The 27,901-nt window shown below is 46.5% G+C and overlaps 1 protein-coding gene across 1 annotated transcript in view; it reads left to right on the forward strand.

The window, feature by feature from the left end:
- The window catches only part of ADCY1 (adenylate cyclase 1), a 1,733,599-nt gene that overhangs the window by 680,837 nt on the left and 1,024,861 nt on the right, over positions 1-27,901 (forward strand). The window contains exons 6-7 of the mRNA XM_063452027.1: positions 8,785-8,943; positions 12,645-12,786. Coding sequence (XP_063308097.1) covers positions 8,785-8,943; positions 12,645-12,786 — 301 coding nt within the window. The remainder of the gene's footprint in view (positions 1-8,784; positions 8,944-12,644; positions 12,787-27,901) is intronic.

Genomic DNA, 27,901 nt, shown 5'->3' on the forward strand with positions numbered 1-27,901 from the left:
GTGATGTATAGTGTACTCGGGTAATGGCTCTCATCATATAGAGCGAAACGTACCATGAGGTATTAATATTTTTTTACTTATTATATTCACCCGGCATAGATTGTTTCCACATCTATTTCGATATCTATTTTTTCGATATTTAGTATGAACACTAGTATTATATATAGTGGTAGTATACCCTACATTGTAAAGTATGTCATTCACACTGGTGATATTTATACAGGGACATATTTATAACTATGAGCTCATTGACTTCGTTCATGAATGTGAACTGTGTCATAGCGGTACACACATTTTTGACAATGCACTTGGGTCATATATACCACTAAATATTTATGGTCATTCATCACATTCACAATTAAGTTCTGTATTATTGCGGAACATACACTGTTTCTTGGTTTTTGTAAATATATTTTCACACATGTTTAAAGATTATACACTATGTGTTTATTAGGTTATAGATTTTGGGCACATTAGTGTCAAGAAGGTGTATCTTTGTATGATAGCACACTGTCTAAGACCTTTCACCATTTCTTCGCCCAGCCTGCAGACTGTGCACACAATATGTTGCTTAGCAACCATAGACAAATGGCACGTCACAGCACGCATCACGTGCACGTATAGTGGGAGGAGCCTCAGCGGGTGTGCGCGCGCATACCCGGAAGGGCCATAGTACACGGTCTACACGTTTTCACTGCACCTGGGTGAGTTTTACCAATTAGATTTACCTATATATTGTTGGTATGTTGTCATTGTATTTATTGTTCTGTTACCCTGAGGAAAGTCCCGAGCGGGGACTGAAACGTTGGTCTCTTTTTTAACTCTTTTTTCAATAAAATTTGGATTTTTACAAGTCCGGTGAGCGGCAGTTTTTTGCAGCTATATATATATATATATATATATCACTCAACCATCTGAGGTGGCAAGACATTGCCTTACATATTACATACGGCAATAAATGGTGCAATGACGTATGGGGCTGGCATAGATTTTTTTTTTCCAGGGCTGCTTTATATCCCCAGTCCGGCCCTGTTGACAGCCAGGGGTGTGTAACAAGATTAATTTATGAAAGTGCCAATTTCTATTGAAATCTGCACTTTTTGTAAAAAGAAAAAAAAAATAAGACACACTTTTCATGCATAAAGCACTTAAAGGGACACTATAGTCACCCAGACCACTTCAGCTCAATTAAGTGGTCTGGGTGCCAGGTCCCTCAGGTTTTAACCCTTCAGATGCAAACATAGCAGTTTTAGAGAAACTGTTATGGTTCCATTTGGGGTTAATCCAGCCTTTTGCCTCCATCGTGCAGAGCGTCCATAGGAAAGCATGGAGAAATGCTATGGACACTTTGAATGTGCTTTCGGCACTTGCCTCGCATGCGCATTCGACACCAGTGACGTCGGACGGGGGAGCTGACATCAGACAGGGAGTAGAGGTCACCAGCGCCGAGGGAGCCCGGCGCTGGATTAAGGTAAGCTGCTGAAGGTGTTTTAACCCCTTCAGCGCCACGGGAGGGGGACCCTGCGGGTGGGGGCATCCTCAGGGCACTATAGTGTCAGGAAAACTGCTTTGTTTTCTTGACACTACTTTAAGCAAGTAAACTGTTGTAGTGTTTGAAATGCAGTCTAAAATTTGGCTTTCTGACTTCCTCTCTTCTAGCTGTTACCAAATGCAGAGCACTTGGCTCAGACGCTAATGTAGCCCCATGTAGCTAGAGCGCAGCTAAGCGGAAAAAGGCCTTGACAGGGGTTAGGAGGCGGGCTTAGGAGGAAGTAAGCAAGGGTTGGAATTATGGGTAAGTAGGATGGGCTATTTAAATGAGCAGCCATCTTAGGGGAGTCATTCTAACTTTCTACCTGGTTGAGTTTGTGTTCACCTCGATGTGCGCGGGCTTTGCTTGGTCGGATTTCTTTTGTCTCCTCTGCAGGGCCAATGGACGACGTGGAGCGTTTGCTAGAGGGGATCAGGTCGGCAGCACGGCATCAGGGTGCGGACTGGCTACGGGCACAGCTAGGCCCTGCCCTGGCGGAGGCGGCGGATCGGGACGGCGATGGCGGTAGACCGGTTCGGGCCCGGAGGCCCCCGAGGAGGCTAAGCCCAGGCGCGGGGCCCGGTGAAGTTATCCCCGGAAGCAGTGGAGTTTCGGTTGTGGCCGGCAGCAGGCCCGGTAGCCGCGTGGTCGAGGCCTTGCCTCCCCGCGTGCGGCCGGAGCCTCGGATGAGCACTCGGCGGCATGAGGATATCGTGGACGGGGGCGCTGCTGCTTTCGGGTCGGAGGTGACCAGGCGGCCCCCTGGTGGTTCGGGACCCACGGAGGGGAGGTCTAGGAGGGCTTCCCCCCATCGGAGAGTGATGATGAGGACGAGTCTGGATCCGGGAGACCGCATGGCCGGCCTGGGAGGCAACAGGCAAGTGCAGAGGGCTCCGGCCGGGGCCCTCTTGGCGGGAAGGTCGCTAGGGGGAGCTCTGCCACAGGGGGGGGGGCGGGAGTAGGCCTGTAGAGGGCGCCCAGGCCGTAGTCGTAAGGGGGGAGGGTCCTGGGGCCCCTAAGAGGAAATGTGGTTCAAAAGGGGTGAGTTCCAAAGGCGGTGGGGGTTCTCGGGGTGCGGCCAGGTCAGTGAGCGGGTCCCCCGAGGGGGTGGGGGGTAGGTCTGAGCCGACGGGGTCTGGTAAGCATGGGGGGAAAGGTAAAGGGGCAGTGGCGGTGGGTGCGGGGAAAGGGGTTTCGGCGGTGGATAGGCAGAGGAGTGGGGTAGGCGGGGGATTGGGATCCTCTGTAGTGGCTGGGCGGCGGGGGGGCCCGGGTTCTGGGAGTAGTAGTGGCAGCCCCTTGCCCGTTAGATCTCTGGGGTCCTGGGATGCTCGGGGGAGGTCGGGTAGGCACTGCTCCCCCTCGGACAGCTCGGCAGGGGAAGGTGCGGCAGCCCCTAGGTTTGGTCGGCAGGGGCGGCCTGCTGGTAGAGACGGGAGGAGTCGTAGCCCCAGGGGTTCCCGGGTGCCACGTGGTGGTAGAGGTCAGCGGGAGGCTTCGGTGCAGAGCAGGCGCTCCCGGGGTCGTGACGGGAGGGGTATTGATGTCCGTTACACCCTACCCAGGACTTCTTCTCCTTGTCCTAGATCTCGGAGCCGTTCCGCCTCCTCGCAGGCTGGTCACCGGGTGGGCTCCCCGGTCGGCGAGACAGCGGCGGAAGTTCCTCTTCCTGGACGTCGGGCGATCTGCACTGCAGCCCCCACTGTTCCGGTGTCGGGGGGCTTGGCTGGTGAGTCCAGTGGGTCACTACAATCCAGCGCTTTAGTCACCACACTTCAGGCACTACTCCACTCGTTGGGGGCGGGGGGTGACACTAGCGGCATTGGTCAGGTGTGGGCTCCGGGTACTGTGGCTACGGGCTCGCGGGTCGGGAATTCCACAGGGCCTAGTTCGGCCGGGGACATGGTGGTGCCGCAGGAAGTAGGGGAGGCTGGGAGTGAGCGGGCTGAGTTGACTGGGGGTATCCCCGACGCGGCTAGGCAGCACGCGTATGTATCTTTTGCGGGCCCGCTGGGAGTTCACTTGAAACAGGACGTAAAGGATAAGATATGGAAGCGTGAGTTCTGTGAGATTTTCTCCCTCCTCCCGTTAGAGCACTTTATTGACCTCAAAGAGGAGGATAAGAAGGATGAGAAAAAGGAGGAGGAGGAGAAGAGGAAGCGGTATCGCAAGATCCCGAAGTCCTTTGGTAATTGGTTGAGGGCCTTTTGCGTGCTGGCTAGCGTGCTTGGCGAGAAATCGCCGGGGTTATGCTCGTCTCTGTTTTGCTATCTGGATGGCATCTGGGAAGCGTACCGGACTTACGGGGGGTTGGCGTGGTGGCGGTATGACGAGCAGTTTCGGCAACGGCTGGCGGCTAATCCGGGTATGCGGTGGGACCAAATGGACCTGCCGCTCTGGATGAAGCTGATGATGGCGCAGAAGGCGCAGCCCTTTCAGAACACGGCCGGCACAAGGGGGCAGTCCGCCTCGCCGGCCACCTTTCAAAAGGGCTTATGCTGGCTCTATAATGAGGGCCAATGCAAATGGGGGTCCACTTGTCGTTTCAATCACGAGTGCTCCGGCTGCGGGGGCACTCATGGGCTCAACCGCTGCTTCAAGAAGGGTAAGTCCGGAGGCGCCGGTACGGCTGTCGCGGCCAGGGGAGGGGGTGCATCCGCTTCCCCGGGGCTTAACCCCAGTGAGGCTAAGCGCGATGGAGCCGTGGCTAAGCCGCTACGGTAACAGGGCGGATGCTGCTGTGCTCCTGGCGGGTTTTGCAAAGGGTTTTTTTATTCCGTTTCAGGAGCGGGAGGGGGGATCGGGGAGGCTGCGCAACCTGAAGTCTGCGGCTGACTTCCCGGACGTGGTGAGGGAGAAGCTGGGCAAAGAAGTCGGGCTGGGCCGCATGGCGGGCCCGTTCACAGTGCCTCTGTTGGTGGGCCTGCGGATTTCCCCACTTGGGGTAGTTCCCAAGGAGGAACCGGGTAAATTTCGACTCATTCACCATCTCTCATACCCGAAAGGGGAGTCGGTGAATGACGGTATTAGTAAGGACTTATGCTCGGTGTCGTATGCATCCTTCGACCGGGCGGTCGAACTGGTCTGGCGGGCCGGGCATGGGGCTCTGATGGCTAAAGTGGACATTGAGGCAGCGTTTCGGCTGCTGCCGGTCCACCCGGATTGTCATCACCTGCTGGGGTGTTTCTTCGAAGGGGACTACTTCGTGGACTTGTGCCTGCCCATGGGTTGTTCCATTTCGTGCTCCTATTTTGAGAAATGTAGCACTTTTCTCGAATGGGTGGTACGGGAGGAGGCAGGGAATCGTTCTGTTGTGCATTATTTGGATGATTTTCTGTGTGTGGGGCCGGCTGATTCCTTAGAATGCCTGCGCCTGCTGCGGACGGTTGAGTGGGTGGCGGGCCACTTCGGGGTGCCGCTGGCGGCGGATAAGACGGAAGGCCCGACCACGTGTCTGTGTTTCTTGGGACTGGAGATTGACTCTGGGCTGGGCGAATGTCGGCTGCCCCGGGATAAGCTGGACAGGCTTCGAGGGGCAGTGGCTGCGGTGGCTGGGGCGCGCAAGGTTACCCTGCGGCAGCTACAGTCTTTGATCGGGCTGCTCAATTTTGCGGGTCGGGTCATTCCAATGGGGAGGGTCTTCAGTCGCAGTTTGTCGGCTGCTACCGCGGGGGTTCGGTCCCCGCACCATTTCATCCGGGTGTCGGCGGCCATGAGAGCGGACTTGGGCATCTGGGATGCCTTCTTGCGGGATTTTAATGGGACAGTGTTGTTCCGCAAGGAGGGCCAGTCGTCGGCCGAGCTGGAGCTTTTCACGGATGCATCGGGCAGTGTGGGCTTTGGGGCATATTTTGGTGGCTGTTGGTGTGCTGAGAGGTGGCCGGAAGCTTGGGGATCGAGCCCTCTTATGCGCAACTTGGCTTTCCTTGAGTTGTTCCCGTTGGTCATCGCGATGGCACTGTGGGGCGACAGGCTGCGCGATCGGAAAGTGGTCTTTTTCTCGGACAACATAGCAGTGGTTCACGCGGTGAATCGTCAGTCTGCGGCCTCGAAGCCAGGGGTTAAGCTGCTTAGACGACTTGTGTTGCTGTGTATGTCTCGGAATGTTGTTTTTCGCGCGCGCCATGTTCCCGGCTATTTGAATGAGGTGGCTGATGCTCTGTCTCGTTTTCAGTGGTCCCGATTCTGGCTGGCGGCGCCGGGGGCATCGAAGGAAGGGCAGGCTTGCCCGGACGAGATTTGGCAGCTGGGAGCATCCTGCTTGGAGGACTTGTGAAGGCTTCTCTGGCACTGGCCACTTGGGCCTCATACAGTAAGGTTTGGGGCTTGTGGGAGCGGTCGCTGGACGGGTTGGCCTTAGACGGCGGGGATGCCCTGCGGGATGCTTTCCTGTGGTACACCTGTCAGTTGCTGGCGAAAGGGCCGTCCCCTGCTGTGGTGGACAGGTCCATGGCGGCGTTGGCGTTTTGGTTTAGGTGGCGTGGGAAGGAGGACTTTACCAAGACCTTCGTCATCAGGCAAGCCCTGAAGGGTTATCGCAGGGGTCGCAGGTCGCCAGATACCAGGCGTCCAGTGTCGGTTAGGCTATTGGGGGATTTGGTGGGTCTATTGTCTGAGGTCTGTTTCGATGGGTTCGAGGCTTCGCTGTTCAAGGTGGCGTTTCTTTTGGCGTTTTTTGGGGCATTCCGAATAGGGAAATTGGTGAGTGCTAATAAGATGGTGCAAGGGGGTCTGCAATTTGCGGGGGTTCGTGTTTTTGATAGGAAGGTGGTGGTGCACCTTGGCAGCTCCAAAACGGACGTCCGCGGCGTGGGCCGGGACGTAACGCTGTGGGCCTTGCCGGGCTCGGCTTTGTGCCCGTTGGCTGCTACGGCGGAGTACCTGGCGCGGAGGCCAGCGATAGGGGGTTCCTTGTTGGTACATGCTGACGGATCGTCCCTTTCTCGGTTCCAGTTCACGAAAGTTTTTCGGTTGGGCCTGGGTAAGTTGGGGCTTCGGGCTGAACGGTTTGGAATGCACTCGTTCCGTATTGGGGCGGCCACGGAGGCAGCGCGTTTGGGATTGGGGGACGAAGTGGTGAAGTGGATAGGGAGGTGGGAATCGGTAAGATTCCGTTCCTATGTCCGGTTGGGTTTATTGGAGTGATGGAAAAAAGTGAGAGTCATATATGGGGTTAGCTGATTAAATTAGAATGGAACGTTGCGATGTTTTGGGCTGGGGTAGGGGTCTCTGTTAGACTTCCCTCACCATTTGTTTTCTCCTCCCCAGGGCGTGTGGCATGGATCATGGGCCATTCGTTTGTCTTCTGGGCCGAGAGGAGGGCCGCAGCTCGAGCACGAGGCCTGCAGCTGGGTTTTCCGGAAGGCCAGTTGGCAGTTCGTTGGTTTGGGTATCGGGGATTTTGCTGGGGAGATGTTTGTGGTGCGCTGTTTAGGATGCTGGCGGCGGGGTGCGCGCCGGACTTGCTGGTCCTGCATGTGGGGGGTAATGACCTGGGCCTTACGCCGCAACGCCGGCTGGTGAAGTGGATGAAGCAGGACATTAACAAGTTGAGAGGCCTGCTTCCGGGGGTCATGTTAGTTTGGTCGGAGATTGTCCCGCGGCGCCGGTGGTGGCACGCACGGGATCCAGTGGCTATGGATAGGTGCAGAAAGAAAGTGAATAGCTTGATGGCAAGCTTTGTCCGGAAGGTAGGGGGTGTGGTGGTGAGGCACCTTGAGCTGGAGGAAAGGTTGCCAGGATACTACCGCTCGGATGGTGTTCACCTCTCGGATGTGGGTTTGGACCTGCTCAACTTGGGTTGGCAGGATGGTATTTGGATGGCACTGTTTCTTCGGGGTGGCGGTGCTCAGACAGCTTAAGGGGTCAAGGTCTGAGCTTGTGGCGGGACGGGGAGCTGAAGGAGAGGCAATAGGCTCCCCTGGATGAACGTGAGGTGGAATAAAAAATTTGTGGTCATCGGTGGTTGAGAGGTTTCGAGTCCTGGAGGTGGCTCAGAACCTGGTGGGGCAGGGGTATCCGGGTATACCCCTGCCGTGGTTAATGGATGGTTGGCACTTTGGAATAATGTTGGTGTATCTTATAAATATGTATATGTGTTATTATATGGGGGTCATTGCCTTTTGTATGGTAGCCGAAGGAACAGGATGCGAGGGGGCGGAGTATGGGGGGCAATGACCCATGTTTATCTGTTAATTTATTATCGTTATTATTATTATTATTATTATTATTATTATTATTATTAATATTATTATTATTATTGGTTAATAAAGCTGTGGACAAATTTCCCCATATTTCTTAGTGTCTGTGTGTTATTGGGTTAGGATATGGGTGTGGTTTGTCCTGGATTCCGACTGCCCAAAATGGCGACTATACACCTGTCATGTAGCCCCATGTAGCTAGAGCGCAGCTAAGCGGAAAAAGTCCTTGACAGGGGTTAGGAGGCGGGCTTAGGAGGAAGTAAGCAAGGGTTGGAATTATGGGTAAGTAGGATGGGCTATTTAAATGAGCAGCCATCTTAGGGGAGTAATTCTAACTTTCTACCTGGTTGAGTTTGTCCCACCCACCCTCCCTTTGTTTGTTATGTGTTATTTAACCCGTTTCTTTCACAGCGGCGGGACGGGGAGCTGAAGGAGAGGAAATAGGCTCCCCTGGATGAACGTGAGGTGGAATAAACAAATTGTGGTCATCGGTGGTTGAGAGGTTTCGAGTCCTGGAGGTGGCTCAGAACCTGGTGGGGCAGGGGTATCCGGGTATACCCCTGCCGTGGTTAATGGATGGTTGGCACTTTGGAATAATGTTGGTGTATCTTATAAATATGTATATGTGTTATTATATGGGGGTCATTGCCTTTTGTATGGTAGCCGAAGGAACAGGATGCGAGGGGGCGGAGTATGGGGGGCAATGACCCATGTTTATCTGTTAATTTATTATCGTTATTATTATTATTATTATTATTATTAATATTATTATTATTATTGGTTAATAAAGCTGTGGACAAATTTCCCCATATTTCTTAGTGTCTGTGTGTTATTGGGTTAGGATATGGGTGTGGTTTGTCCTGGATTCCGACTGCCCAAAATTGCGACTATACACCTGTCATGCTATCACTCTCTGTCCATAGCGAGTTATATAGTTTTGTTGTTTTACCTGAATAGTGTGGCAGGATAAAACAAGATAAAACTGGCACAGTTATACACGTCTTCATATTTATTATTATGTTTAAAAATAATTTATGATATTTATTTTTTTAGGTCAGTTGCAGAAGCTACTGAAGTTGATCTTAATATGAGAGTTGGACTCCATACTGGGCGTGTACTGTGTGGAGTTTTGGGGCTCCGGAAATGGCAATATGATGTCTGGTCTAATGATGTCACATTGGCTAATGTAATGGAAGCTGGAGGGCTGCCTGGGTAAGTTTAAAACATATATATATATAATATATATATATTATTTGAATAAGAAAATGTAGAATTGGCAGTTTAAATTTGATGATGAACTAAAATACATATTTTGAGCATATTTCTTACATTTCTAAAAAAAAATATTTTTCATATAAGTTCAATCATGTGTTCCTGGATAGGTATGAACTGTGCAGGCTGGGTTTTGAATTGAATCTTAAGTAAGAGTGACTGGGTGCTTATTCAGTAAAGTATGGTGCAGATACCAATTTGTATAACTGAAAAGTATTATGAATAGGTTTTTTTTTCTTTTGAGGTTCTTAGTAAATGTCTGCCAGGTGTGAAATAAACACTTTGTCAACATTTCCTTATGATTATGAGTTCCAAACAATCCATATTTAAAAAAAAATAATAATAATAATTTTGTACAAAATTGGGTGATTGGTGGAGAAGTACTCCGTATCTAATCATGCACAATAGTTTTCCTGGCAACAACTGTAGAAGCAGTTTGGAACAGTTGGGGTGAATATTTTAAAGATTCTGAATACACTTCCAAAATGCCTGAATATATTCACATGACCAACAACAGTGGAACAGGTCTGCCTCCTCCCGATCACACTTTAAACAATTCAAACATGATGTCAAACACAGCTTGCATTGTTAGTCCAGAGCAAGATAAGCATGATGAAATATCTTTAAATGCCTATCCTGATATGTGGAAGTGGGTAATAATCATGTTGTACTCAAAACCTCAATGTCTGGGGAGGGGATGGGGGGGGTCATAGCTTTGGCAGCGAGGAGAATGGTTGCATGGACTCTGTGCGCTGACAAAACGGAATATATAATGGATAAACTACTCACCTCTGGCCCTCTAACCTCTAAAATCATACCTGATGCACTGGATGACTATAGGAGGTGCAAAACTTTTAAGCTCAAGGGCATCTTTTCAACCTGCAACAAACAGACAGAGCAGCTAAAATTCCATACTGCTGGGTGCCAGCTCACTCTCTCCTAGCTACTAAAGATGGCAACATGTGCAAACTTACCTCCATGGTAAATTTAGCTTCATTTCTGCAGTTCTTGGGCCTGACATCAACATCCTGCCCCACCACAAATATCACGCCAACGTAAAATATACCTGCAATTACCCTTTTGTCCCTTTCACCATCACGGACACGGGATGAGACAGCATGCAGCCGGAACATGGGTTGCCTATGTTATAGTTATTTCGACCTTTGTTGATATCTTAGATATCCCCAATAGTGGATTATGTTGCAATTATGGGCAAAGTATTCCTTTGTTAGCATACAACTATCTTTGGTTAATGTCACCTGTTGTGGCTGCCCTTAATTCATATCCCCCGGCTCATGGTTACAGAGTATTACCCATGACCTACACCACAGTAGTCACGTTGACTCTGTTATATATCTGTTATAAAGGGATACATATATAAATATATACATATATACATATACACATACATACACATATATCAGATACGTCCCTGGGCTCTTGTCCATGCACTGCACATGGTTTTGTAGGGAGAACCTGTCTTTCTATGCTTGTCATAGTTTGTTTTATATCTGATTTTTGTTTTTTGTAGTGTGTCTTATAGGAGTTTAAAGTTTTGTAAGGTCAACATTAAGTCTTGGACTCAGGGATTAGCAGACATGGGTATTTCAGAAGGAAGAACATTGGGGTGTCAACCCTAATTAGCAAAGAAAGGGCTTTTCTGTTTGGAGCTATGATTTAAATTGTTATACAAAAACTCAGCTAAGGGAATACAATTTGCCCAGTCTTGTTGAGTATATGAGCAATTAGTCCTGAGATACTGTTCCAATATTTGACTGATACGTTCAGTTTGGCCATTGTTTTGGGGTATGCAGTGAAGAGTTTGTGAGATATGTTTTTTTAAACCAAGACAGAGAGAGGACAAGAATTGTAAAGTGAATTGTGAACTTCTATCAGTGATAATGTCCTTGAGATTATTGTGTAATTTGGCATATTCAGAGAATATTATGGGAATGCCTATAACATTGCTGGTGAGGTAGGTTCAAATCCTGGTAGGCCTTCATACTTTTGAGGTCAATAAAATAAGTACCATCAATTGGGTAATTATAACATCTATTACTATTCATCTGCCGATTTGGTTAATTCCGAGAAAAAAGGGAAACATTTGCTAGTTATTATTATTTTTACAAGTATGAAATGCGATCTTCCACTCCCCTTTTCTGATAAGTAGGAGGTTGTATGCACATCTTAAGTCAAGTTTTTTTCTCTGGAGAAGGAACACTACTCCTAAGATTGGGTTGTATCCATGTCTCGGGTTTTTCATTTAGAATAGGGGCAGCTTCGGTCTCCTTCAACACTGACACTCCAGTGCATATTATTAAAAGATTGGGCAGATGGAAATCCTCAGTCTACAACCAATATATTCCTCATCCTGAGAAAGAAATGAGGAAAGCTTTTAAAAGTGTGGCTTTTTAAATTTGATGCAATAAGTGTGTTTTTCTTTAATACCGTTTCACCCTCTTTGCATGAACCCGATTTACATATATTACTAATATGTTTCTGAACATATATATTATATTATATATGGGCTGTGCGGTCGGTATATTTTACCCTGAAAAAATGACTAAGTCCCATTCGAACATGCGTTCGAATCTTCGAACGGGACTTAGTCTCCAGCTGCAGTTTCGAAGGGGAGTAGAAGGTACAGGTCAGCGGTGTTCGCGCAATTGGGTAGCCGAAAATAGTTCCATAGATTTGCCGGCACACACCGCTGACCGCATTCGAATGAATCAAAATGGCTGCCGCCACGTGTTCGATTTTCGGATGGCGGCCACTTTGACTACTTCGGCACTTCGGCTGCATCCTAAGTGCCAATTAAAAACTGCAGGTCTTTTCCCAAGGTACTTAAAGGGCCAGAAACAGTATTTTACAAGTCCATGAGCCCAAATAAACGACTACTGAAGGCAAAACAACAAATAGTTGTTCACATATATATATATATATATATATATATATATATATATATATATATATAAGCAGCCATTATACTGGTTAACTGGGGTATTTCTGTTACACGTTTTGTTACAGACACTTACACACACTTTGGCACAGATACAAATACACACACATACACATACACATGACCATGTATAGCTTGGAGGAAAGACGAGACAGGGGGATATGATAGAAACATTTAAATACATAAAGGGAATCAACACAGTAAAGGAGGAGACTATATTTAAAAGAAGAAAAACTACCACAACAAGAGGACATAGTCTTAAATTAGAGGGACAAAGGTTTAAAAATAATACCAGGAAGTATTACTTTACTGAGAGGGTAGTGGATGCATGGAATAGCCTTCCAGCTGAAGTGGTAGAGGTTAACACAGTAAAGGAGTTTAAGCATGTGTGGGATAGGCATAAGGCTATCCTAACTATAAGATAAGGCCAGAGACTAATGAAAGTATTTAGAAAATTGGGCAGACTAGATGGGCCGAATGGTTCTTATCTGCCATCACATTCTATGTTTCTATGTTTCTATGACCACACACTTTGACGCACAGATACAGATACATACACTGAATAACATACACTATGGTCTAATCCAACAGTTTCATCCCGAATATTCTAAGTGCACTATGTTTAAATGTAATTTGTTTTTTATTACTCGTATCAGTTATCAATGTGTTTCCTTTATTTTAGAAAAGTTCACATAACAAAGACCACTCTAGAGTGCCTAAATGGGGATTATGAAGTTGAACCAGGTTATGGCCATGAAAGAAACAGTTTCTTAAAAAAACACAAAGTTGAAACATTTTTTATTGTGCCATCCCATCGGAAAAAGGTAGGTGTAATGCTTTCTTACCTAGGATAGCAAGGATACTTTTCTTAGTTTTCTTGAATGTTACCATGTAATTGTCTTCACCATCTGTCTTATCTGTTCTAATGTATCCATACTCTTATGCCTATCTTGCATAGACACATAGAATGTGACGGCAGATAACCATTCAGCCCATCTAGTCTGCCCAATTTTCTAAATACTTTCATTAGTCCCTGGCCTTATCTTAAATCTAGGATAGCTTTATGCCTATCTCATGCATGCTTAAGCTCCCTCACTGTGTTAACCTCTACCACTTCAGCTGGAAGGCTATTTCATGCATCGTCATAGTAGATAGATATTTACACAACAAAGCATGAAATCTAAATGTACTTTATTTCTGAAAGAGTAATTAATCTGGGATAAAGCTTTGATTATATTTTTAATATGTATGCCAATTGAGAGATCATGATCAACAACATGTCAAGCTATTTAGAGGACATATGAGTTACAGTTAGACATTTTATGGTGACTATTAAGGGATTAATTAGTTCAAGTATTTTGGGTGGTGTGTTCTAAGTCTTTTTTGTTAGCATATATAACCTTTGAGAAATTCTCATGTAACATAATCATAAGGTATACACAGATAAAAGTTCTGTCATGTGTACAGTTGACACTTTGCAAACAATAGTAAGATTATTGATAAAAAATGCAATAGAACTGTATAAAAGGTTTTACTGAGATATATATATATATACATATATATATATATACACACACATATGGTACATCTACTGACTGATCCTCATTTAGATGCAAGTAACTATCTAAAACATGAGAAATCCAAAACTATAAAACATCTTAAAGAGCCACTTCATTGCCTCCCCCAATCACTGTTTAGTGGATATACATCCAATGAAACCACGCATGCATTTAATTATGTATTGTTTCAATTGGAGGTGCATTTTTAGAAACCGCTTGCAAACCCTCCCCTTCTAACACAGTCCAAAGCTGACATTCTGGAGTCTGGAGTGTCACTTTAACCCCTTAAGGACAGCTGGCTTCTATGCCATACATAGAATGCCCTTGCTGTACAGGGGACTTACCCAGTCCCTGCCATTCCCCCATCAGTGCTTGCGATCCTGGGAACTACCTGGAAGCCCAGGCAGCTTTGAAACACAACTCAGAAAGATATGCAAAGCCAGTGAACCACTCATGGACTTGCTATTGAGGCTTGGCAGTACTTGTGAAGCAAAAAAACAGAAAGTTATGTTGGGGAAAAAAATTGTGAGTTAAAACCCCTCCCACCTGAAGTCAATGGATAGTCAATGTTAAACAATGATCTGCACACCAACTGTGGGAAAAGCAAGTCTTATACAGGCTCATATATGCCACAGTATTAGTGGTCCTCCAGCTACTTGACTACAAGATCAGGCTCAAAGAGAAACAATGGAGACTATGACTGGAAGACAATGGAGACTATGACTGGAAGTCAAGATAAAGACAACACAGAAGTAAGTAAGTAAGCTCTATCAACTTAACGGAGGTGGAAAGATCAAAGATAGATCCTGGCTGCTGCGGAAGGATATGCCCATACCAGAAGTGATGGAAACAGCTAAGCAAAGACTGACAGCACTGGCAACCAGACTGAGCAGATAAACCAGAAAAGTAGAGTCTAAGAGGATCAATGCCCTCTTTACCAAAGAACCATCCAAGGTGTATGCACAGCTATAGGGTAACTACCACATCTCCTCGCAAGACCCACCCAGAGCTGAGACTGAACAGTACTGAAAGAATATCTGGGAGAAAGAAGCATCTCATATGACCGAGGCCCAGTGGCTACTAGAAAGCAGACCACTGCATGCTGCCAGAACACATCACTAGATGGCAACTTGAACACAACATCCACATCACACTCATATCAGACTTCCACATTTAAACAAATACAAACTCTACTAGACAACTCTCTAAAACATGTTGACCAATCAAACACCCCATGACCAAAAACTACTTGTTTTACTCGCACTCGACAGGCACATACACTAGAACAGATATGCTGTTCCTGCCACATCGATTCTTGCATCTAATAATCACCTGTTCCTATGCTTCATTCACCTGGTCAGACCACGCTCCCCTGTATCTTGCCGTTCAAATCCTGTCCCTCCACCCCACCAGAGCCCAATGGAAATTAAATGACACCCTCCTCAATGATAACGAACTAGTGGCACAAATCAAGGAATCATTAGACCAATACTTCACACAAAACAACAACCCCCAACTCAGCCTACCCTATAATATGGGAAGCGCACATAATTAGAGGCAAAATTATACAACTAGCATCTGCACACAAACGCAAAAGGGAAGAAATGGCCACAACTCTATTAGCAGACTTTAGGACATTTAAACCCCTTTATAAAGAGCCGTAAAATCCCTTATCGCACACATACTCACAGGAGCAAATTAACTCATTCCCATGCACTGGAAAAAAGCTACCTGACCATCGATTAGAGAGTGGATACAGAAAATGTAAAGCATCAGCATAATGGAAGAGATATGCTTCTCTATTTAAAAAAAATACCAAGTATACATAGACACCTGGGAACCCTGGTGTAACTTCTTAAAATATAACCAAACCGATTCTGACAACCTGACTTCACAGTAAAATTATCAGCATGTGACACAATACTGCTTTCAATAGGCTACTCTCATTAATACGACTACCCATACATGGATATCAGCCCGGACGGCCAGGAGACTACACCCCATCCCCCACCCCCCACTTATCTCAAACTGTTCTCTAAGGATCCCTCACCCCTTTCAAGGAGCCTTAAAAATCCATAAAGTCCAGGGGAAACCATCAAACCTCACAAATCATTCAAAAAAACAAGCAAAAAACAACAACAACACAACTCTACCAAAGTTTCATATATGCGATGAGGACGAATCAGAAGAATTTATAGGGACTACTGATGACTAGTGATGTACCGAACTGTTCGCTGGTGAATAGTTCCTGGCGAACATAGCGTGTTCGCGTTCGCCACGGCGGGCGAACACATGTGCGGTTCGATCCGCCCCTATTCGTCATCATTGAGTAAACTTTGACCCTGTGCCTCACGGTCAGCAGACACATTCCAGCAAACTAGCAGCAGACCCTCCCTTCCAGACCCTCCCACCTCCTGTACAGCATCCATTTTAGATTCATTCTGAAGCTGCATTCTTAGATAGAGGAGGGAAAGTGCAGCTGCTGCTCATTTGATAGGGAAATTGATAGCTAGGCTAGGGTATTCAGTGTCCACTACAGTCCTGAAGGACTCATCTGATCTCTGCTGTAAGGACAGCACCCCAAAAAGCCCTTTTTAGGGCTAGAACATCAGTCTGCTTTTTCTTTTTTCTTTTTTTTTCTGTGTAATGTAATTGCAGTTGCCTGCCTGCCTGCCAGCTTCTGTGTCAGGCTCACAGGGGATACTGTGTCCACTTGCCCAGTGCCACCACTCATATCTGGTGTCACAATAGCTTAAGCTTGCATTTAAAAACAAAAATGTTTTTTTCACTGTAATAGATTGAAGAGCAGTTAGTTGTCTGCCAGCTTCTGTGTCAGGCTCACAGTGGATACTGTGTCCACTTGCCCAGTGCCACCACTCATATCTGGTGTCACAATAGCTTAAGCTTGCATTTAAAAACAAACATTTTTTTTTCACTGTAATAGATTGAATAGCAGCTGCCTGCCTGCCAGCTTCTGTGTCAGGCTCACAGTGGATACTGTGCCCACTTGCCCAGTGCCACCATTCATATCTGGTGTCACTGTAGCTTAAGCTTGCATTTAAAAACAAAACATTTTTTTTCACTGTACTAGATTGAATAGCAGTTAGTTGTCTGCCAGCTTCTGTGTCAGGCTCACAGTGGATACTGTGCCCACTTGCCAAGTGCCACCACTCATATCTGGTGTCACAATAGCTTAAGCTTGCATTTAAAAACCAACATTTTTTTTCACTGTAATAGATTGAATAGCAGTTAGTTGTCTGCCAGCTTCTGTGTCATGCTCACAGTGGATACTGTGCCCACTTGCCCAGTGCCACCACTCATATCTGGTGTCACAATAGCTTAAGCTTGCTTTTAAAAACAAAAACATTTTTTTCACTGTAATAGATTAATTAGCAGTTAGTTGTCTGCAAGCGTCTGTGTTTCAGGCCAACAGCGTGTACTCTGCCAGTGTGCACAGTGCCACTCATATCTGGTGGCACAATAGCGTGCATTTAAAAACCCACCAACTTTTTTCTTCACTGTAATAGATTGAATAGCAGTTAGTTGTCTGCAAGCGTCTGTGTTTCGAGCTCACAGTTGATACTGTGCCGACTTGCCCAGTGCCACCACTCATATCTGGTGTCACTGTAGCTTAAGCTTGCATTTAAAAACAAAAAAAAATTTCACTGTAATAGATTGAATAGCAGTTAGTTGTCTGCCAGCTTCTGTGTCAGGCTCACAGTGGATACTGTGCCCACTTGCCCAGTGCCACCACTCATATCTGGTGTCACAATAGCTTAAGCTTGCATTTAAAAACAAAAAAAAATGTTTTCACTGTAATAGATTGAATAGCAGTTAGTTGTCTGCCAGCTTCTGTGTCAGGCTCACAGTGGATACTGTGCCCACTTGTCTAGTGCCACCACTCATATCTAGTGTCACAATAGCTTAAGCTTGCATTTAAAAACCAACATTTTATTTTCACTGTAATAGATTGAATAGCAGTTAGTTGTCTGCCAGCTTCTGTATCAGGCTCACAGTGGATACTGTGCCCACTTGCCCAGTGCCACCACTCATATCTGGTGTCACAATAGCTTAAGCTTGCATTTAAAAAACAACATTTTATTTTCAATGTAATAGATTGAATAGCAGTTAGTTGTCTGCCAGCTTCTGTGTCAGGCTCACAGTGGATACTGTGCCCACTTGCCCAGTGCCACCACTCATATCTGGTGTCACAATAGCTTAAGCTTGCTTTCAAAAACAAAAAATGTTTTTCACTGTAATAGATTAATTAGCAGTTAGTTGTCTGCAAGCGTCTGTGTGTCAGGCCAACAGCGTGTACTCTGCCAGTGTGCACAGTGCCACTCATATCTGGTGGCACAATAGCGTGCATTTAAAAACCCACAAACTTTTTTCTTCACTGTAATAGATTGTATAGCAGTTAGTTGTCTGCAAGCATCTGTGTTTCAGGCTCACAGTGGATACTGTGCCCACTTGCCCAGTGCCACCATTCATATCTGGTGTCACTGTAGCTTAAGCTTGCATTTAAAAACAAAACATTTTTTTCACTGTACTAGATTGAATAGTAGTTAGTTGTCTGCCAGCTTCTGTGTCAGGCTCACAGTGGATACTGTGCCCACTTGCCCAGTGCCACCACTCATATCTGGTGTCACAATAGCTTAAGCTTGCATTTAAAAACCAACATTTTTTTTCACTGTAATAGATTGAATAGCAGTTAGTTGTCTGCCAGCTTCTGTGTCATGCTCACAGTGGATACTGTGCCCACTTGCCCAGTGCCACCACTCATATCTGGTGTCACAATAGCTTAAGCTTGCTTTTAAAAACAAAAACATGTTTTTCACTGTAATAGATTAATTAGCAGTTAGTTGTCTGCAAGCGTCTGTGTTTCAGGCCAACAGCGTGTACTCTGCCAGTGTGCACAGTGCCACTCATATCTGGTGGCACAATAGCGTGCATTTAAAAACCCACAAACTTTTTTCTTCACTGTAATAGATTGAATAGCAGTTGTCTGCAAGCGTCTGTGTTTCAAGCTCACAGTTGATACTGTGCCGACTTGCCCAGTGCCACCACTCATATCTGGTGTCACTGTAGCTTAAGCTTGCATTTGAAAACAAAACATTTTTTTCACTGTAATAGATTGAATAGCAGTTAGTTTTCTGCCAGCTTCTGTGTCAGGCTCACAGTGGATACTGTGCCCACTTGCCCAGTGCCACCACTCATATCTGGTGTCACAATAGCTTAAGCTTGCATTTAAAAAAAAGAAAAAAATGTTTTTCACTGTAATAGATTGAATAGCAGTTAGTTATCTGCAAGCGTCTAGAGGTGTCAGGCCTCACTGTAAGCTAATAGCAGTTAGTGTCCCTAAAGCGGGTATCAGACCTTCACTGCCAACCTCTGCCAGTCCACTTTGCCAGTCATATCTGGTGTCACAATAGCGTGCATTTAAAAACAGAAAACTTTTTTCACTGTTATAGATTGAATAGCAGTTAGTTGTCTTCAAGCGGGTGTCAGGCCTTCAGCATGTACTCTGCCAACCTCTGCAAGTGCACTTTGCCACTCATATCTGTTGTGACTATAGCGTGCCTTTAATAAGAAAAAAAGTTTTTCACTGTAAGCTAATAGCAGTCAGTGTCCTTCAAGCTGGTGTCAGGCCTTCAGCGTGTACTCTGCCAACCTCTGCAAGTGCACTTTGCCACTCATATCTGGTGTGACTATAGCGTGCCTTTAAAAAGAAAAAAAGTTTTTCACTGTAAGCTAGTAGCAGTCAGTGTCCTTCAAGCTGGTGTGTCAGGCCTTCAGCATGTACTCTGCCAACCTCTGCAAGTGCACTTTGCCACTCATATCCGGTGTGACTATAGCGTGCCTTTAAAAAGAAAAAAAGTTTTTCACTGTAAGCTAATAGCAGTCAGTGTCCTTAAAGCGGGTGTCAGGCCTTCAGCGTGTACTCTGCCAACCTCTGCAAGTGCACTTTGCCACTCATATCTGGTGTGACTATAGCGTGCCTTTAAAAAGAAAAAAAGTTTTTCACTGTAAGCTAATAGCAGTCAGTGTCCTTCAAGCTGGTGTGTCAGGCCTTCGGCATGTACTCTGCCAACCTCTGCAAGTGCACTTTGCCACTCATATCAGGTGTGTGGCGAAACCAACCTCGCCACTATGAACTGGAGAAGCCTGTTTGCCCGCCTGCTGCCTTTGGACTATGGACCAGACTTTATGGGAATGTGATACCCCAGATAGCTATACCATGGAGCCTATTCATATAATGAAAGACTATGGGAAAGACTTTAGCTCCATGGCAATTGTACTGTGTGAATAGGATCTGCGCGCTATTCGGTAGTTTTGTGCGCTCAGATCCCAGCTATCTGGGGATATGTGAAATGTCTGTGTGTTATGGATAAAAAGTAACTTTCTGTATTTTAAAGTGTTTTATGTCTTTCTGTAACCATGTGGTTAATGGAGTCTGCTTCTAGCCCTGCATAATTGGATTACTTTCCTCTTTGTCTCCAGGATAGAGGCCTATGTAAAACCTTTCTAAACTGGGTTGCCATGCGGCTAGTAAGGGACAAAATATACTTTTAGTAACTTTTGAACCCCTGGTCTGATCCATGCCATTTTTTAATATGTTGTTCCCCTGAATGGATTGATTGTGGATATGTATTTTTATGTGAATGTGATGTATGGTTATAGAGTTATGAAAGTTGTGTAAAAGTATATTTTACACTGTATGCATAATGGGATTATGTGTCACACTAAGGGGAGGGGATGTGTGGGATGTAACATCTATGTCATTGGTTCTTTTATGCCTCCCCCTGGGTGTGGCCTGTATGTGTGAGTTGGAAATAAAAGCCAGGCTGGATGAGCCAGTCCTCAGTTCCTGTTTTACCCTCAAAGCGATGTGTCGTCTCGTTCTTTGGGGGAATTGGATTGTATGCTGACTGCCAGGAGTGTAAGCGGCTTGTATGCTTTTCTTGTTCAGCTGTTCCAGTGTTCGTGTGGTTCCAGTCGGGAGAGTGGTGTTTGCAGTAGCTGCCTGTGCATCTGGAAAGGGGGATATCGCCTAAACTGGGTTTTATCCTCTTGTAAGTGAAACGGTCCGTTACAATTGGTGGCAAGCGGCGGGATCGTTCCTACAGCCAGAAGGACAGCTACAGAACACCAATTCCTTGGAGTTACAAATTGAGGGCAACGTTAGCACTCGTGCAGCGCCCCTGGCAGCAGAGGTATCCAGCGACTTGGAGCAGACAAGTATGGAAGGCTCTGACGCTGAAGATGATTTTATGGCCGAGGTGAGGCAGCGAGTGGCCCAGTATGGGGGTTATATATCCATGGACATATTCCAGGTGATCTGGAACCAGGTCATGGCTGAGCGAAACTCAAAGATGGACGGAGACTATGCTCAGCAGGAAGAGTGTTACAGCAGCAGAGTAGAGGCTGCATCCGAGGAGGTTAGCCGCCCCCCCCTGAGGCGGCAGGAAGAACCCGAAGTAGGGGTCCTCATAGATTGGTCCTGTGAGGAACCACAACAAGCAGGTGGAGATGGGACCGAGGTCTCTCCACCGGGCCCAACGGGATGGTGGGCAGCAGGCCCAGATCCCCAGCGGCAGAGTAAGTCCCAGGGAGCTAAAGGTGTCATCCTTCCTCCCCAGCGGCAGTGTGTATCCCAGGGAGATGAAGGTGCCGTCCTTCCTCCCCAGCGGCAGTGTGTATCCCAGGGAGATGAAGGGGTCGTCCTTCCTCCCCAGCGGCAGCGTGTGTCCCAGGGAGCCGAAGGTGTCGTCCTTCCTCCCCAGCGGCAGTGTGTGTCCCAGGGAGCTGAAGGTGTCGTCCTTCCTCCCCAGCGGCAGTGTGTATCCCAGGGAGCTGAAGGTGTCATCCTTCCTCCCCAGTGGCAGCGTGTGTCCCAGGGAGCTGAAGATGCAGTCCTTCCTCCCCAGCAGCCGAGTAAGTCCCAGGGAGCTGAAGGTGCAGTCCTTCCTCCCCAGTGGCAGATTGTAGCCCAGGGAGCTGAAGGTGTCGTCCTTCCTCCCCAGCGGCAGTGTGTATCCCAGGGAGCTGAAGGCGTCGTCCTTCCTCCCCAGCGGCAGTGTGTGTCCCAGGGAGCTGAAGGTGTCGCCCTTCCTCCCCAGCAGCTGGACAATGTATTGAAAGGGGAGACAGTTGGTCCCCCTCTCCAACAGCAGAGAGAGTGTCATGGAGAGGAGCTTGCTACCACCTCTCCCCAGCGGCGGATCCGTGATGTTCAGGGAATAGAGAGCACAGTCTCCTTTCCCCAGCGGCAGAGTGTCCAGCAAGGAATAGAGAGCCCAGTCTCCTTTCCCCAGCAGCAGGACACTGTATTGGGAGGAGAGACAGTCGGTCTCCCTCCACAAAGGCGGAAAGTATGTGTGGGAGAGGAGCTTACTACCACCTCCCCAGCTGCGGATCCGTAATGTGCAGGGAATAGAGAGCCCAGTCTCCTTTCCCCCGCAGCAGGACACTGTATTGGGAGGAGAGACAGTCGGTCTCCCTCCACAAAGGCGGAAAGTATGTATGGGAGAGGAGCTTGCTACCACCTCTCCCCAGCGGCGGATCCGTAATGTGCAGGGAATAGAGAGCCCAGTCTCCTTTTCCCAGCGGCAGCGTGTTCTAGTGGGAGAGGAGCCTGTTACCCCCTCTCCCCAGCGGCAGCTTAATGTACCAGGGGGAGACTGTAAACCCCCCACCGGTGCAGATGGGACCGTGGTCTCTGCACTCACCACACAGGGGGTAGGGACGGTCGGTCCTACCCCCCCACGACAGAGCTGTGTATCAAAGGGGGAGACGGTCCATCTCCAGCAACCAGGCTCCAACCAGACTACTCCCGTGGTAGTGCTGGCACCAGGACAGAGTACCGCTGGTCTCTGCCCACTCAGCAACCCACCAAGGCAGCCTACCAGTCCCCCACACAGCCGTGGTAAGGCACCTGGACATGGACAAGATTCTCCCTTACCCAGGTGTAGTAACCGTTTATTGTGGGTGGGCTGTACTGCTGTTTCTGTTTTGCGGGTGGGTTGCTGGACTAACCAGGGCACTGACCGGCAGGAGGTCAGGTACCCTGTTAGTCTAATTGTTAAAGGGGAGAAGTGTGGCGAAACCAACCTCGCCACTATGAACTGGAGAAGCCTGTTTGCCCGCCTGCTGCCTTTGGACTATGGACCAGACTTTATGGGAATGTGATACCCCAGATAGCTATACCATGGAGCCTATTCATATAATGAAAGACTATGGGAAAGACTTTAGCTCCATGGCAATTGTACTGTGTGAATAGGATCTGCGCGCTATTCGGTAGTTTTGTGCGCTCAGATCCCAGATATCTGGGGATATGTGAAATGTCTGTGTGTTATGGATAAAAAGTAACTTTCTGTATTTTAAAGTGTTTTATGTCTTTCTGTAACCATGTGGTTAATGGAGTCTGCTTCTACTTTCCTCTTTGTCTCCAGGATAGAGGCCTATGTAAAACCTTTCTAAACTGGGTTGCCATGCGGCTAGTAAGGGACAAAATATACTTTTAGTAACTTTTGAACCCCTGGTCTGATCCATGCCATTTTTTAATATGTTGTTCCCCTGAATGGATTGATTGTGGATATGTATTTTTATGTGAATGTGATGTATGGTTATAGAGTTATGAAAGTTGTGTAAAAGTATATTTTACACTGTATGCATAATGGGATTATGTGTCACACTAAGGGGAGGGGATGTGTGGGATGTAACATCTATGTCATTGGTTCTTTTATGCCTCCCCCTGGGTGTGGCCTGTATGTAGGCACATAACTCCTCCCATATTAAGCTCCACCCGCACATTCTCTTGACCAATCAATACAAATAAGAATTAACTTCCTGCTTGACCGCATGGCTTGTCCAGCACAATGGAGGAGGGGAATACTACATCCTGTATTCTTGCACATGCTCCGTACACTACTGATCGTATCTTGCCTCGTGCAACCAACTGATCGATACGTCAGCATATGCACGTACACATGCCACGTGGTAATCTCGGCCTACTAAATTTATTTTTACCGAGATTCCACCACATTCCCCCCTTTGATGCCTCTTGATATTTCACAATTACTTGAGGCATCACTTAACCTTAGTTTGCATACACCGCAAGTTACCTTGAACCAAACCAGACTTATCTTATGATGTGAATCTTCAACACTCATCTTCCTGCATTGGTTCTCCCTGATCTAGAGCCTCATATTTATAAATTGCCATTATCTGTGCAGCAGCCTTCCTCTCTGCTATGTTTTCTATCAGGCTTTGCGCAGACCTAACTACTAAGGGTATAAGACACGGCAGGAGTAGACACAACATTAAAATCAGTAGGACTCCACCTACGACTGCCTTAAGCCCTCCAAACCACTCATACCAGCTACCAAACCAACTGCTTGGATTATACCCTTTCCATACCTGAGTAGGCACATGCGCTAGTTTAACCATATGGCTAGTAAGCTCAGCTATTGCTTGCCCTTCGTCATCTATTTGAAGACAACAATTGCTCAGGTTAAACTTCCCACATACACCTCCCTCTACTGCCAAAAGGTAATCCAAGGCTAATCTATTTTGGTAGACTGCTGTCCTCATCCTGGTATTATGCTTCGCTAGAAGATTGAGCGCTTGTGATGTCTCGTTAGTAATAATCTCAACCACCGCCTGTAATCTTATAATACGGTTGAGCATATAAATAGGGGTTCTATAACCAAAGGTACCATCTTCTGCCCACGTGGCTGGCCCGTAATAATTTATAATACGCTGGGGAGGCCATTCATTATCTTCCCAGGCGCCTATCTCTATGGGTCCCCTTTTCTTCCTATGATTCACATCATATACTTTAACACCTAAAGTCTCACCTGTTTCAATAGGTAACAAGAAGAAGGATGGTTTGAGCATACCCAACACACATGCCCCTTCCCAGTCCTGTGGCAACTCCGAATAGGCTTTCTTACCACAGATCCAGTACAAATTTGCTGGGGCTCTCCAGGTAGATGTGATAGATAGATCAAACCACACATCCTTTAAATTGGCGTATCTAGCAAACGGGTTAGATGGTTCTGAGACATTTGAAGCCGACCACCAAGTTGTATTCTTTGTATCATCATCATAAGCTTTTTGCCCTAGACAAGTTAATTCTCCTACAGAAGTATTATACATCATTCCTTTCCTTGCTATGCAAACATAACCTATGATGGAGGTCTTTAATCTCCACTCAGATTTACCTCTAACACTCATATGATAATCGGCTTGTGTAGATATTAATTGGTCAACTGCCTCAGAACCGGACATTACCTCCTTTGCTTCCCAAGGCCATTGGTCTCCCATGTTAGTACCTCCACACACATAGCAGTTGGTAACATTAAGACTACCGGCAATACTTTCGGCTAAATCAATGAACAGGTTTTTAGCATTATGGGGGATCTTATTATCTATACTCATCTCTTCATAAAAGGAATGGTATACTTGATGAGTTTGGGAGGATACCGTATCAGTCTCTATCCCTATAAACAATACTGTCCCAGGATCTAAACCCGTCCCATATATTTGAAACCCAAATAAATTACCATATTTGTCTAAGAACTTGTCGGGGTTATTTATAAGTATATGGACTGGATTGCATTCCATAGACTTACAATATGGGCTGGTAGGCAACTTAGTCACTATCATGTCCTTGTCTACTGTCTGTCCCCAAGTTGCCCACCCCACACAAGACCAATATGGGCAAAAGTTATAATCTCTTTTTGGGCATCTAGGACTCACATATTTATTTTTACTACTGCGACAAATATATTTATCGTTAGACCCATACGTCCTCTCCCATCTAAGATCCCCACATACATTCCACGGCTTTCTACCACTTGATATCGCCTTACACGCATCAAACAGCAGAACACCCGAAGAATGTACGGATTCTAACACCGTCTTATTAATTAGGGTCCCCTGAGGATCTCCATTCCTGAGAGTCAACCAAATTGTACGAGGTTGATACTCCGGACTGAAGCACTTAGGTTCTCCTACTCCTAAATGGCACACACTATATTCTATATTTAGGTATCTACATCTTGATACATCTCCTTTACACTCGTATTGTGAATGCCAAGTTAGGGTTTGGGAAATATGGTTACCTGTTCTTGTAGTCTTAATGCATACCTCACAGCTAGGAGTGTCGGTACCTCTACCTTCCTGAATATAAAAATACACATAAATAAACATTATCAAGAACACATCTTTCGTCGTCATCCTCAGTCTTCGTCCGTGCGAAGGCACCTCAGCTTCCAGGATGTAAGGGCTGCAGGGAATGGAGTTCTGCTCGTCTTCACAGGAGTCCCTTCGAGACTTTCCCTGGCTTATACACTATACGTCGGTGGGCGGACAGGCTTTATTATGGCCTTCTCACTCACGCACCAAATCCCTGAAACAATAAAATTTTGTAATCCACAAAGTTCCTCGTTACTCCGACTGAGTCGTGCGTTTTAACCGGATCTTGCAGGGATTCTCTGGATCTGCTGTAACTTGCCAAGAATCGACTGCTGCTGGTATAACCCTGGAGTGATGTATCCACGGAGTCACTTCGGCTACTTTTATCGCTGTAGGGGTAGACAAAAGAACAACATAAGGACCTCTCCACTTGGGCCCTAACGGTACATTATTCCACTCTTTAATCCACACTTGGTCTCCTGGATGGTAACTATGAACTGGGGGATAAATATTCACAGGTAATCTATCTTGTACCCATTTCTGTACCTCCTCCATAGTCTTACCCAACTCTACAACCTGCTGCCGGGTAATTCCTTCTCCGAACTGACTCAAATCCCCCCTTACGTTACCAAGTACGGGAGGTGGTCGCCCATACATGATTTCAAAAGGAGAGAGGCCCATCCTTCTGGTAGGGGTACTGCGGATTCGCAATAAAGCTATGGGTAAGAGAACGTTCCATTTAAGTTGGGTTTCCTGACACATTTTAGCCAACTGATTCTTTCATTCTCTCTACCTTACCAGAACTCTGAGGTCTATATGCCGTATGAAGCCTCCACTTTATACCAAGCATATGAGTCAGTTGTTGTAGGCACTGATGAACAAAAGCTGGACCATTGTCCGATCCTATAGAGCAGGGTAGTCCATATCGGGGTATTATTTCTCGTAGCAGGAATCTCACAACTTCTCCTGCTTTCTCTGTACGAGTAGGACATGCTTCTACCCAGCCTGAATAGGTGCACACGATTACCAACAGGTAACGATGTCCACCCGATTTAGGCATCACTTTAAAGTCAATTTGTAAATCGGACATGGGGAGTCCCCCCATAAACTGGACTCCTGGTGGCTTTACTGGTCCTTGTCTTGCATTATTTTTAGCACACGTTACACATCTTCGTACAATGGCCTGAGTCAAGTTGGACAATCTTGGTATGTAAAAATGTTTTCTGAGAGATTCTTCTGTGCTGTCTCTCCCAGAATGTGTCCCGTTGTGATAATTTTGGACAATTTCTACCGCTAGTGATGCTGGAATGACTATTCTTCCATCTTCTAACTGATACCATTTGTTCTCCAAATACTTTCCAGGTTCAGTCTTTAACCACTCCTCTTCTTGAGCTGTATAAACTGGAGTCCATTGAGACAGTGGAGTTGGTATAAGAGCAGCTATAAGCCCCACATATTCCTGTCTTCCCGATTCAGCGGCACGCTTAGCTGCACTATCTGCCATCCGATTTCCTTTGGTTACATCACCATCTCCTCTCAGATGCGCTCGACAATGTATGATGCCGACTTCTTTCAGCTCCCACACTGCTTCCAATAGTTGTAGGATTTCAGCTGCGTACTTAATTTCTTTGCCTTCTGAATTCAATAGTCCTCTTTCTTTATACAAAGCTCCGTGGGCATGAGTGGTTAAAAACGCGTACTTGGAGTCCGTGTAGATGTTCACTCTTAAACCTTCAGCCAATTGTAACGCTCGTGTCAGTGCTATCAATTCTGCCTTTTGTGCTGATGTTCCTTTCGCCAGTGGCCGAGCTTCTATCACCTTGTCTATTGTTGTTACTGCATATCCTGCATAGCGGATCCCTTCTTTCACATAACTACTGCCGTCGGTATAATATTGAACATCGGGGTTCTGGATGGGAAAATCACGAAGATCTGGTCTACTTGAGAATACTTCATCCATTACTTCCAAACAATCATGTTGACTTTCAGTAGGTTGTGGCAAAAGGGTAGCTGGATTTAAGGTGTTTACAGTCTCTAAATGCACTCTTGGGTTTTCACACAACATTGCTTGATACTTGGTCATACGGCTGTTACTAAACCAATGATTTCCTTTGTAATCCAACAACGTCTGTACTGCATGTGGGACTCGTACATAAAGTTCTTGACCCAGAGTGAGTTT

This window comes from Pelobates fuscus, chromosome 4 (genome assembly GCF_036172605.1).
Source record: "Pelobates fuscus isolate aPelFus1 chromosome 4, aPelFus1.pri, whole genome shotgun sequence".
Taxonomy (NCBI): domain Eukaryota; kingdom Metazoa; phylum Chordata; class Amphibia; order Anura; family Pelobatidae; genus Pelobates; species Pelobates fuscus.